Genomic DNA, 13,183 nt, shown 5'->3' with positions numbered 1-13,183 from the left:
TTCTGACCGACAGCACAGGTAAAGCAGCACACACCTGCTCTCCCCAGGGGAATCCAAACCTGGCCGGGTTTGCGCAAGACGGTTTTCTCTCTTTTATTCTCCGAGCTGCATGTGCAGATTCCTTGGAGAGGTTCGGCAGCGCCAAGTCCTACGGGAGAGATCAGGAAGACGTGTGACAAGCGTGTGACACAGGTGTAAGGAATGCACTGGGGCAGGTGTTCGGGTGCAGACAGGTCGTGTCCGAACAGGCAGTCACGTCGGGTTCGGTGACGCGTGTCACCCCGCTCCAGCTGCCAGCGCTCCGGGGCTCGGCAGGCGCGGAGCGCCGGGACGGCGGGACAGGACCGAGCGCGGCGGCTCGGGACCCCCGGCACCGCGGGCCCCCCGGCCCCGTGAGAGCCGCCCTGGCTCCGCTCCCGGCCGCGGGTGCCGGGCGGAGGGACCCGGTGCCGGGCGGAGGGGCCGGGCCGGGTACCGGGCGGAGCTGGGGCCGGGTACCGGGCGGAGGGGCCGGGCCGGGTACCGGGCGGAGCTGGGGCCGGGTACCGGGCGGAGGGGCCGGGCCGGGTCCCGGGTGCCGGGCGGAGCCGCCGCCGCGCGGTCCCGGCGTGCCCCGCGGCCTCAGCGTCGCCCTGGAGACGGCGGCACGGTCGGGCCGGGCATGGACGGGCCGGTTCTCACCGCGGCGCCCGGCGGAGGGGCGGACGGTGGGGCGCACCGTGAGGCGGGCGGGCCCCGCTGGCTCCCGCCCCCCGAGGAGGGCACGGACCGCCCGGCAGAGCCGCGGTACGGGACCCCCCCGGCCAGCCCGCAGCCCACCCCCACGGGCCTGCCCACCCTCCTGGCCTACAGACCCGAGTCCTCACAAGAAAACGTACACCACGAGGTCAGTTGGGGTGGGCGCTCCCCTGTGCTTCATTCACACGGTTGCATGTGGAAATCGTGGAACCAACGCCCTCTGCTGAGCCCGCAAAGGAGCCCTTCATGACAGGAGTTTTTGCTGCGAGGCTGTTGAAACAGCCTGGACAGCAAGAGGCTGTGCAGCCTCTGCCCACTGCTGCATCCTCTGTTGAGAATTTCCCAGCAGAATATTTTGTCTAAATCAGATACAAAATGTATATAAATAGGTACAGACACCGAATACAAGCAGGGTACAGAGTTCCCGGTAACCCTTAGCAGAGCAAAGTCACCAAAGAGTTAATTCGAGGCACGAGGTAGGGAGCAAGGGAATTTTGTTTCAGGATATCCAGTACCCATCCTCAAAACACACCATGCTGCCAACCTGGTTTGCATCTGGTCAGATGTGACCAGCTCTGTATCACCAAGCCTGCTGGTGCTTCCTCAGAAACTCCCACAAATGGAGTTTTTCTCTCTGTAATGCATTCAAATCCTCAGCTACAGTGTTCTGTGCTCTCAGCTTCCCTGGGAGGGAGCAGAACTCACAAATACCAGTCATTCCCTTTGTTTGGGGGCATTTATAGATTTATTTACAGCACATCTGCTATTCTTTTTGGTGGTTTCCTGAACCTAATATTTTGAGTTAAATCGTTCCAAGGTATCCCAGACGGGGATCTGTGGTGAGTGCCCTTAGGTGCTTTGTCACATCTGTTGCATTTTCACCGTGCTAACCGGGGATCTGGGGGCTGGTACCCCATGTCCCTCCTTGCCGCTCTCCCCGCCACCGCTGCAGGCAGAGGAGGATGCTGAGCCCACGTGCGAGTACTGTGGCAACCTGCTGAGGCCGTTCCCCTTCTCCGAGGACGGGGCTCCCTCCGAGGACCAGGAAGGCGTAAGCTGGCGGGAGGGACGGGCAGGGCTTTGCTGCGGAACGGGCACGCTCACGGCTCCGCTCTCTCGCCTTGCAGAGATTCTGCTGCGAGCGCAGCCGAGAGCTCTATGAGTTCATCAGGAAGGAGAAGAAGAGGCTCGAGGATGCCAGCAGCCTTCCCAGAGCTGTCAGCACCCAGGAATCCCTCAGCTCTGAAGCCAACCTGCCGCTGTCAAAGGAGCAAACTGGGAGGTACTGGGAGAACTGGGGATCAGGTCTGTGTAATGAACAGGGAGCTTTGAGGGGAAAAGGAGCGTTAAGAAACCGCAGGGAGAGGGATGAAAGAAGAAAACCCTCTGCTTTAGACACCAGAAGTTCTGATTCTGTCTGGTCCTTCCTGGCTCCTCTATTGCCAGGCTGCACAAGGAGGTGGCGAGGCATGTGCTGAGTGAAATGTTAATTCCAGTGCTGACAGATGAACTATCTAGAGACAGGTAGAGCCAAAAAACCCCACAGCTGTGGGAAGGGACAGTATTTGGGTGTAGCTTCTATCTCTGGCACTGAAACAAAGCTGGTGTTTGTATTTCTGTTTTGATCCATAAACTGTTTGGATTACAGTTTCCAGAGTCACACACATGAACTCTGCAAGCTTTTAGGCTGTAGCAGGAGACCCAAAGCTTGTGCAAGAGTTTAAGCCTCCAGGGAAAGTCTAAGCCACAGGGAAAAGGAAAACTAAACCAGTACACCTGGAAGTAAACTGTTGGTCTCCTCAAAAATCCTTCACAATCTGAGGGTGCGAGTGCCTCCTACTATGTACAGAGCACACACCAAACCACTGTCAGATTCATAGGAAGCTACACAAGAATAGTGAAAATATTCTTGAAGATGAGCTGTTTTCTTGATCTTGTGGGCATCTGTCCTTCTCTTTCACATAAAATCCTGATCCAAGACGCATTACAATATTCAGCTCTCCTGCCAGCAGAGCTGATGCCACTGCAGTGGCAGTCTGTTCACTGGAATCTGTGTGGGTGCAATTCCTTTCTGCTGAGGTGTGAGTATTTGGTGACACTCTGCTGCCTGTTACTTGGAATTGGGAGCAAAGAGAAAAACAGATTCAGAAATTGTGCTCATAAAGGAGGGGTATCCACTACTTGCAGCTTTCTAAACATGGTACATGAGTGTCAACAACACTTCTATTTTCCAGGCAGCAGAAGAGATACCTGGCTAGAGAGTTGGCTGACCAGTCTTTAAGGCCAAGTGCCACTAAAGGTAAGTTGGTATTTCCTTAGGGATTTGTCCATTTATCTCAGCAGTGCATTCAGTGGAATTGCTGGTTTCTGTCTGGAGGATTTTATACAGCAACACGTTTGTTCATTGTCAGATATGCAATCTCATTAAATTAGATACAGATACAGCCATATTAAATCATCCCTCACACATGAGCACAAGAGCAGGCACATCCCTTTGCCCAGTTTGTCATGATTTTCAGTATGTATCTGTGATGTTCCCAGCTGAGATGCACAGAACCTGACCTGTGAGGATAAGTTGGCAAAGCCAAGCCCTTGGGAAGTAGGAACTGCCAAAATGAGGCTTGTCCATATTTTGTCTGATCAGGTGGATATTCCACCAATACCTAGCCCAGGCTGTGCATGACTGAGCAGCCTTTGGGTAGAGGAAGTTTTGACAGGTGAACCAGATTTACAATATGGGCATGTTTTCACAGAGAATGGCAGGGCAGTGAGGCTTCTGCAGCACTGGGATTTCAAATGGTCAGTTCCAATGCATGGAGCCAAATGTTATCCTAAAAAGTTGCTCTTTACACAGATGTGTGTATATATGTAATTGAAAAAAAATGCTTTTATCATAATCTTGTGCTCTGAAATAGCTGAGCACTTTGGACTGCCCTTGTTAGAAAATACCCTGAGACAGACTGTCAGGATGGAGTGTTTCAGCCAGGAACTCCCACTCCCCCACTTACAGCAGAGGTATCGGGCAGCCCCACGGTGGGCACTGGCACCCCCCACTGCTGCACAGAAGCCCTCCCTGTGCTCTGCAGGGTCACAGCAAGCTGGATCCATTTCCTACGAGCCTTCCCAGGAACTCCCATCTCCCAAAGCCGGGTCACCAGTGCCTGTTCCAAGTGCAGACGAGCCCCAGCCCCATTCTGAGCCCGAGCTCCATTCTGAGCCCGAGCTCCAGCCCAAGGAGAAGCCCGAGCCCGAGTCCTGGCCCGAGGAGAAGCCTGAACTGGAACCCCAGCCCAAGGAGGAGCCCGAGCCGGAGCCCTGGCCTGAGGAACCCGAGCCAGAGCTTCGGCCCGAGGAAGAGCCCGAGCTGGAGAAGGAGCCTGGGCCTGAGCCCGAGTCCCAGCCTGAAGAGGAGCCCGAGCCTGAGAAAAAGCCCAGCTGGGACAAGAAACCCGTGTCCCGCAGCGTCCTCGGCTACGACTTCAGTCTGCTGGGGAAAAAGGCAGGTACCTGCCGACAGTGACGGGAGCACCTTGGATGTGCCAGCGCTCCGAGCTGTCGGACCCTGGCAGTGCCCATTTTCACAGGGCACCTGTGCCAGACTGCTCTCATCCATTTTATCCTTCCAATCTTAGGTGGGGAAGGGTAAATTGGTGCAGAAGTACTACAAAAATGGAAAGAAATTCCTTACCATGCTCCCAGACGGAACCTCGCAGTTATTGTATCCTTTACAGGGTTCACTTGCCTGCCTTAGTACAGGGCTGTTACTGATTTTAAGTGTGTCGGGGTCCCCTTTATTACAACCCAGCTCATCGCTCCCACTCGCTCTGAGGAGCACCGGCAGTGAATCTTGACACAGCTCCTGGGCTGAGGTTTCCAAGAACAGCCAGCAGCTCCAATGAGCACTAGCTTCCAAGACCCAGCCCAAGGAAGCAGCACACCTTTAACACAGTGCTCTGGGTAATAGTTTTTACACCCCAAAGTAGCACCCAGAAGTATTTAGTGGTAATAACAGATCAAACAAGCAAAGCAGGGGGTTACAAACACCTTACCTAGCAGCAGCTATCCATCTGGAAACCTGGCCATCATCATTACACAAGCCAGAGACGAGCTGATGTGCATAGTACAAGAGGACGAGCCGAGGACAGTCAAAATCCGAGCACTGTTTCAGTCTGATGGCAGGAGCACATGCTATTACCCGAGCGGAGATGAGTGGTGCGTTCAGCAGCTTTGCTGTCTCCTCTGTGCACTGACATTTCAAAGGCCATAAAGGCTATTTTTAATAGTATCCAAAAATAGACAAATTCAGCAGCTCATAGGCCCTGCTTTGGGTGCCCCCAGAGCAGCAAGGCAACCCAGCTGTGCCTTGAGAGGTGGGGGACAGACCCTGTCCATGCTGTGCCTCTGTCCCATCCCTCAGGGGAATAAGAGACCTTCTGCCACAGGAGCTTACAGGCTTCAGAGCTTCCATTTCCCCTTCTCTAGGATAAATATGAGTATCCAGGGTGGGCAGTATTTGGACCAAGCAGGAAACAGGGTGAGAAGGTGGATGTGGCCAAACTTGTCACCAGGACCCCAGGTGCCACTGAGCCCCATTTTCATCTCCCTGAACCGCCACGTGGGGGTCAGGATCCTGGCCCAGGACAAGATCTTCATCTCCTTCCTCGCCATGGGGCGACAAGCAAAACTCAACATGGGAACCAAAGTGCAGGTAATTGTTCCTGTGCTGAGCCACTCCCCACAGCAGGAGTGGGGCAGCCAGGGGAGCTCCCCTCTGTGCTTATCCTGTGGTGGATGGCCCCTATGTCGTCCATGCTCTGTCCCCAAAAAGAAAGCTGTGGAGATGCATGTATTCCTGCCACTCCTAGGCAGATGGGGCACTTGCCAGCCCCAGCTCTCTACAAGGGGCCACAGTGTGGGACTCCACTCCCAGGCAGGACCCTGGTGACATCCCCAAGGTCACCCTGGCTCTGCCACAGGGAGAAGAGCTGTGATCCATGTGGGCAGGGTGCATGGCAGCTCCTTTCCTCTGCAGGCTCCTGTCACAGGGGCAGGTTTGTGTGCTGGAGAGAGAAGCCCTGTCCCCAGCTCGGGTGGCTCTGCTGACGTGTCCTCTGTTGTGCAGGTCAGCACCAGCAGCCAGCTGCCTCCTCCAGCCCGGCTGGGTGAGGATGAGCTCCTGCTGCTTGCCTTCCGCGTGAGGATCCTGCAGCTCTTTGACAGGATGCGGGGATGCCTCAACTTCCCTTCCAGTGAGCAGTGGAACAAAATGCAGCCTCCCATGTACCTCATCACCCAGGCTGTGAAGATCCTGGAGCTCTGCATGGCTGCTGACATAAGTGATGAGCTGCGCAGCTCCATCAAGGCGATAGTAAACACCCAGGAACTCTGACCAGTGCGTGTGTGGTGTAAGGCAAAATGAGCCAGACAGTCCCTGATGCTGTGGCACCTGCACGTGCTCAGCAAGGTTTCTCCTCGGGCCCTGCCTGCCCTGGTGCAGAGCAAAGGGCAGCCCAGGGCTGATCCGCACAGCCCCACATGGGAGCAGGGCAGGCGGTACCAGCCCGCAGTGACAACGCCTTGCTCACAGAGGCACGAGAGGGCTTTGCTCAGGCAGAGCAGGCCCGTGCTCCACAGCAGCGCACTGCTCCTGAGCAGGCTCCCTCCTGCCTACAGCCCCAGCTGAGTACGCCTTCAGCCCTCGGGCAAAGCACAAGGTACAAAGGGCACAGCCCAGCCAGGGCGTGGGACAGCTGCACAGGCACCCACACAGGTACTGCTCTGCCACTCCTGACAAGAAGGTGGGAGCAGCAGGGAGCCCCCAGTGTTCCTGGTGCCCACGGCAGCTCAGCCAGCTGCAGGTACAAGACAAGGTGGTTCCCGGCACAGAGAACAACAAATGCCCTCAGAGTGCCCAAGTAATCACCTATGCTTGGCTCCAGGGAGCACCAGCTGCGGCCTGCGCTGGGCTCGGGTTCAAGCACTGCAAACAGAGCTGTCAGTGGGTGTTCAGAGGCCCGTGGTGCTGCAGTCAGCAGTGAGGAACCTGCCAGGCTCTCAGAGCTGCCTTTGAAACTAGGGGTGCACTGGCCAGCTTTCCCCAGGGAGGCCACTCCTCAACTGGCAGGTGCCTGAAGGATACGACCAAGGCCCGTGTGCCTTTCCCCACACTGGAGGTTCTTAGGGGCTCACACATGACAAATACAAGGTCAGTAACTTTGGAAAGCTGTTTTTTTATGCAGTTTTTCAATTGCAGTTCCAAGAATGTCCATCGGTGACAAACAAGGTACTTCACACAGGAAATGGGAACTCTTTATTTCAATTAATGTTCTTGGGTTCTATTCAGGACAGCAGGAAGGCCCAGCTCATCTCTCAAATGGCCAAGGAAGAACTGCTGGAGCTGGTCCACATGATTAAAGAGCAGCTGATCTTAATTTTCACTGAAGTCACCAAGTGATGTAACAATTCTGCATATAATTTTGCTTATATAATTCAGTATATAATGCACTGTTTGACTCTGCCATAGATTTTGAAAAATATACAAACCTGTTTTAACCACATTAAAGAGATTTGATAGACAGCTATCAATTACTCAACAGTTTAGGACAATATCAGACACTCCTATAACTTCATTTTAAACTACAAAAAGAACATAAATTCATATAAAATACAACAGATTAAACAAACTTCTCTTTTTTTCAAGGAAAAAATTAGGTATCAACTCAATCTGCCATAGTGTGAAACATGAATATAAAATAAGTTACCATTAGTAATGCCTGCATTGCTGATCTATGAACTGGTCGAATGAAGTCTTAAAAAAACTATACAGTATTATTGCACTCGTGGCTGTGCAGTGTGGACCGGCCAGCACTGAAACAGGGCTCATTGAGTGTTTGTCCAGGAGGCACAACGTGGCTGCAGGAGAGGCATCCAGCCTGCACCAACAGCAGCTGTCTTCAGTGCAGGCCTTCATGGGTCTGCACCACGTGGCCCGGGAACCACCACCCAATGCCTGTGGAGAGACACGTGGGTTACAGTCAGCAGCACCCTGCACCACAGCTGCACCCCTGCAGCGAGCCTGCCCAAGACGGGGACTCGTAAGCTATGCTAAGCCACAGGTGACACGGGGATGTGGAAGTGGTTTGTCACAAAATACCTACAGGATGTGAACTCCATGCTACCAAAAGCTGTGGGGCTTTTGCAGGGGAGCAGGGCAGTACAGCAGAGCATGACAGTGTTCTGCTCTCAAGGATTAAGCAAGGAGTAGACATCATCCTGTTCCCCAAGGCTCTGGAAATCAAGTGGGTTAAAAGCCAGGGAGACCTTAAGGCCCTGGACAGAGGCTATTCTAATGCACGAAAGCAGCGTTTCTGATCTCTGCACCACACACTTCATTGACATTAGCCTGCTGTAACACACATTCTCCTGCCTCACGGAATGCCAGCTTCCTGCTCTGAGACAGGCAGAATGAGCCACATCCCAAAACCTCCCACCCAAACAGCCTCTGTGACACCACATGTGGCAGTTTAACATCATGGGAGCTGTTCTCCAGAAAAACATCTAACTGAACAAACACACAATCCTAAAATGCAGTCTCCAGTGTGCCCATCTTACCTGGGCAAACACACTGGTGACTGGAGGAGACTTACGAGAAGTTTCAGTGCTGATCGATGGGGCTATGACCGATGATGGGGCATTGACTCCATGTGCACGTTCAGCTTCATCTCGTTGTCAAGGATCTGTACAAGCTGCTGCATGGAAGGGAGGTGGCCAGACTCCAGCTTAGACCACACTGGGACATCTAGTGCAGAACATACATGGGAGAGAAGCACTGTTACACTGGGAGCATCAGAAAACAGGCAGAGTTGGTGGAAACATGAAATTGAGAAGCTCCAGGAAACTGTCTAAGTTGGTACTGATCTATGTTGAGGAAAATATCTGAATCAACAATGCTTCCAACCTCTGGCTATGCTGAACCCCAGCCCAACTAGGAGAGCAGAGTGTCTAATGCTTCCATTTAGAAGTGTATCATATTGATGGAGAGGTGCAAAATATCCACTGACATTCCTCTCTACCTGAAAAACCAGTACTGATAATCCGGTAACAGAAATGGATTCTTTAGGATTCCAAAGCTAAAGCGTGCTGCAGAACAGACAGGGAAAGCATGTAACTGGAGAGTACATGACTCTAGCTGGTGGCTTCTTATTTAATGCACATCACACACAGAGAAAGAATATAACAGAGTTATTCCAAGGCACCAAATATCCCTCTGAGTAAGTTTTTACAGAGCTGTTCTAGAATATCTGACATCTGTATAAACTGCTTTTTAAGACTTCTATGATTTTCATTATTTATTCTGATAGGCAACATCTAAAGATCCAAATGGATGGTAATTTCCACATATCACATTTGGGACATAAATTTCCTGATGCCATCCCTCATTGTCCCCACCCCCCAGCTCTCAGATGTGTATCTGTGACACCCCTCAAACAAAGTCTCAGCTCACCATTCAAAGTGATTTCAAAAGCCCCAGTGGACATACACTGGTTTTCAATCATGTTGCTCAGGAAGAAGACCATCATGCAGGCGTACACCTGGAAGGGAACAAAGATCCACACAGACCTCAGGCATGTCAGGCACACCTGCTGTTCACAGGTGCCTCTGAACTCCCTCTGTGATTGCTCAAGGAATGTTCCCATCTCTGGACACCTCCCCTTCCTCCTCTGACACAGACTGTGCACCTTGCCTTCCCCAGAAGAGCACCAAAGCAGCTCCAACCCCACCCAACTGGCAGCCCTCCGCACACCTCTGGACCCAGCACAGCCAGCTGCAGGGGGCTGGCAGCGTGACATGGGAACTCAACTGTTCCTGTCACTGTCACAGCAATCTCCAGATCACAGAGCCAAGGGCCCAGCCACAAACAGCAGAGCAAGGCAAGTCACGTGCACAGAACCACTGACCCTCCTGCACGCCTCCCAGCTCTACACCTGGAATTCTCTCTGCGCATGGGTGACTAAGGAGGAAAGGATAGCATCTTCAGCAGTGCAGCTCCTCCCTCACCGCCAGCACCTCTCTAATTTCCTGTTCACACGCACACTCACTCAAGTCACTGCAACACCACAGAACCTGGCACAGCAGCCACGCACCGCAGCCAGCCCAGCCAGGCATGGAGTTGGCCCATTTAATTCATCTGGAAATATTACAGCTTCTGGGCATGCAAACTGGCCAGTGAAAGACCCAGGGCACTGGGCAGCTCAGCATGAAGGTCTGTACATTACTTTAGTGGAATAAATCTGGAACAAGGTTACTCTAAATCAGAGTACAACACCCTGAATCCACTGGCATCATCACTACTGACTCATGGGGATATTCTCCCACAATGTCATGCCAGTCTGCTCTCCAAAAACACCCACAACATTTCAACTTCATTTTTCTAACACTCTTCTAATTGCTGCCTAATCTATCAGGAGTCTGATGGAAGCATCAACTGCAAAACTGTTATGAGACAACAGAGAAGGGAAACTGTAATTTTAATATCAACAATACTGGCTTAAAATGCTCTTCTTGAGCCATAAAAAATAAGAACTCTTTAATCATCTTTGTCAGCACATTAACCTCAGCTGTCCCTCTGCAGTAGCAGCAGCTTGGAAAGAGGTCACAGAAGCACACCCAGGTTTGTCAAAAGCATAAAGCACAACTGGTAAGAATTATTCTACCATAAGGCTGCAGAGTATGAAAGGTAAATCAGTCAGAACTGAGGGACTCACAGAGCACCCTCATGAAGTAACTCTGAAGCTGCTTTTTCAGACTAAAAGAAGTATGTCCTTTACCTTGTTTTCCTGGCCCCACTGCCAGATGCTTGGAGCTTGCATGCCAAAGAAAGCAAACGGGTCCTTGCCAACGATGATTAAGCCAATTAATACTAGTTTGAAGACAGACAGAAAGGATGCTATGTGCCTGTTGGAGACAACACACACCAGTGACTGAAAGGTTCAGTTCCTACTTCACCATACACAACTGTAATTCACATCACTAGGAGAACTTTGACAGCGTACAATCAAATGTTTCAGGGGAAGTAGAAAACTTTCCAAGATTTATCTCACTGCAAAAAAACCCCAAACCAAATCAAACCAACAACAAAAAAAGCAACACACATAACATACCCAATAAGGCCCTGCTTTTGCACAGCACCCCAGAATGACACCTTCCTGTAAACCACAGAGTCTTTTGCTCTTCAGCAGACTTTGCTTTTAACTTACGTATGCCTGAACTGGATAAGAGATTCAGTTTCTAAAGGTGCTCCATATTACAGACATGTCTGACTGAGAGGCACCACTTCCTGCGGAGCATTTCCCAGTGATGTACAGCTCCCCACAGCCAGCCCACACCGAGGCACTGCGCCCCGCAGCCTCCCACCAGCACAACCCTGCCAGGAACCGGGCCAACGAGTGTTCAGGAGCCACCCAGTAACTATGGCATCACTCCCCAGCGTGGGCACGCTGCTTTAAGCAACAGCAGTAACACTATTTTGCCTTCTTCTGAATTTCTTTGGGCCTTCCCCCCACAGCTGCAGCAAAGGCCACTCCAGCAGCTCCCAGCCTGAGGTGAGCTCTCCCTGATTCAGATGTTAACATTGAACTTTCCCTTCCTCTGAGTCCTTAACCCATTACAGGGATTTATCACTAAGTGCATAAGCCTGAGCAACAAATTGAATTAATGTCCAGATACAGCATGAAGAAGAGCTAGGAACATTTGCTGTTTCAAAAAAAAGTTATGTAATTTATTGGAGGTTGGCTATGGCAGGCTTCATCATACAGATATCCATATAGTGATACTTGTATGGAAAATTAAGGCAGCTACCTGGAAGGCAAGAAAATCATACAAGCGTCCTTGTATGCATCTGCAATAGAAAATCCCCTCAAGTTTACATTTTCAGCATTATTTCAGTGTAAATGCACGTGTTTACCACTGGAAAGCAGACAGAGCACACGGCATGAAGTGAGAGGCTCACCTATAGATAGGTTGAGGAAGGTAGTTCTCCCCTTCGATTCGGATGTCTGGGTACCGCTGGCTGATCACCCGCATGTACTCCTCAAACACCCGCCTGTAGCCTCAGGAGACACTGAACAGACAGCACTGTCACCACAGCCCAGGGCTGCACTCACCCTCTTCAAAAGCCCGCCGCGTTAAAATAGAACTCACATTTTTTATGGCACACAGAAAACACGATCTGCAGTGCAATTACACATCACAAATCCCAACAGGCAAGCCCTGGGTGTGACATGATTTGCTCCACATCACAGCACAGAGTTCTGGAAATACCCACTAGGCATCAAATCACTCACTTTCCCTGCAAAAATCTGTTAAGTTATGATTAATTTATAAAATCGATATAAGCAATCCCTTGCTCTGTGCCAAAAAAAAAAAAAAAAAAAGAAAAGATATCTTCACGCATAGCCGTCTGAATCCCTCTCTGGGACTGTCCAGACAGGCAATGGCTCTCCCAGCCACCTCTATGTCAGCACGGCACGGGAACTGCAGGAGTTAAATATTCCCGAGCTGTCGTCTGCCTCTATAAAATTGCGGTAAAGCGCCAAAGACCCCGAACCCAGCACTTTCCCCTGAGGGACCCGCAGGGCTCGCCGAGGGCCGAGAACCGTAGTGACGAGTGCTCCGGGCCTGCTGAGCTCTTTTCTCGCCGCCAACAGGCTCCGTGCGCCGGGGCTGCCTCACCCCTGCTGGGAGCTGCTGACACCATCGGCAACACCGCCGGAATGGTGCAAAGGTGCCCGAGCGCACTGACTGCAATACGGGCACTGCACCAAAACACAAAATTACAGCCATTGCTAAAACATCGGCTCCTCCCAAACGTTAGACCCGCACCAGCACAACGCCATACACGGCATTAAAGGGCCCGAAAAGCGCGATTTTATGGCGGGTGGCCTTAGAGCGCGACCCACTGAAGAGCCGCCGCCCGCGGCCCGCCGCCGCCTCCCACGCTCCAACAAGGCCGGGCGCCCCGACAGGTTGCCTGGGGCAGGGCGGCCCCGGCCCCGGGGGAGGCCCCTCCACGCACAAGAACGAGCGAGGCCGCCGCAGCGCTGAGGGAAAAGAAGGGAAAAAACCGAACGAGGGAGGGAGAGGCGACGGCCCGTCGGACGCCGCCATTTTGGCCGCCGCCATCTTGGCGGGCGCCCCTCACCAGATCTGAAACTTGAGCAGCGGCCCGGTGGCGTAGGCCATGCGCAGCTTCTTCGCCGGCAGCCCGCCCTGCTCGGCCGCCGCGGCCCCGCCGCCGCCCGGTGCCGCCGCCAGCCCCGCCAGCAGCAGCAGCAGCAGCCGCCGCAGCCCCGCCGCTCGCATCTCGCCGCCGCCGCCGCTGAGGCACCGCGCGCGCGCCGCCTCGCCAAGGTCACGCGCGCGGCGGCGCGGGGCCAGGCGCGGCCCC

The 13,183-nt window shown here is 52.8% G+C and overlaps 2 protein-coding genes across 2 annotated transcripts; one reads left to right on the top strand and one right to left on the bottom strand.

Annotated features, from left to right (window-relative positions):
• Positions 1 to 655: 655 nt before the first annotated feature.
• Positions 656 to 7,429, top strand: ERICH6 (glutamate rich 6). The gene is made up of 9 exons (XM_064384973.1): positions 656 to 886; positions 1,691 to 1,789; positions 1,866 to 2,020; positions 2,973 to 3,037; positions 3,825 to 4,237; positions 4,371 to 4,456; positions 4,798 to 4,950; positions 5,221 to 5,446; positions 5,861 to 7,429. The coding sequence occupies exons 1-9, from the start codon at positions 662 to 664 to the stop codon at positions 6,125 to 6,127; spliced, it is 1,689 nt and encodes a 562-aa protein (XP_064241043.1). The 5' UTR covers positions 656 to 661; the 3' UTR covers positions 6,128 to 7,429.
• On the bottom strand, positions 6,949 to 13,147 carry SELENOT (selenoprotein T). Its single transcript, XM_064384979.1, has 6 exons — positions 12,938 to 13,147; positions 11,747 to 11,857; positions 10,566 to 10,692; positions 9,242 to 9,329; positions 8,385 to 8,536; positions 6,949 to 7,747 (listed from the first exon to the last, which is right to left on the bottom strand). Exons 1-5 carry the CDS (start codon positions 13,096 to 13,098, stop codon positions 8,412 to 8,414), a joined length of 612 nt encoding a protein of 203 aa, XP_064241049.1. The 5' UTR covers positions 13,099 to 13,147; the 3' UTR covers positions 6,949 to 7,747; positions 8,385 to 8,411.
• Between the last annotated feature and the right edge of the window lie 36 nt (positions 13,148 to 13,183).

This window comes from Passer domesticus, chromosome 11 (genome assembly GCF_036417665.1).
Source record: "Passer domesticus isolate bPasDom1 chromosome 11, bPasDom1.hap1, whole genome shotgun sequence".
NCBI lineage: Eukaryota > Metazoa > Chordata > Aves > Passeriformes > Passeridae > Passer > Passer domesticus.
This window is presented reverse-complemented; position numbering and strand designations above follow the sequence as displayed.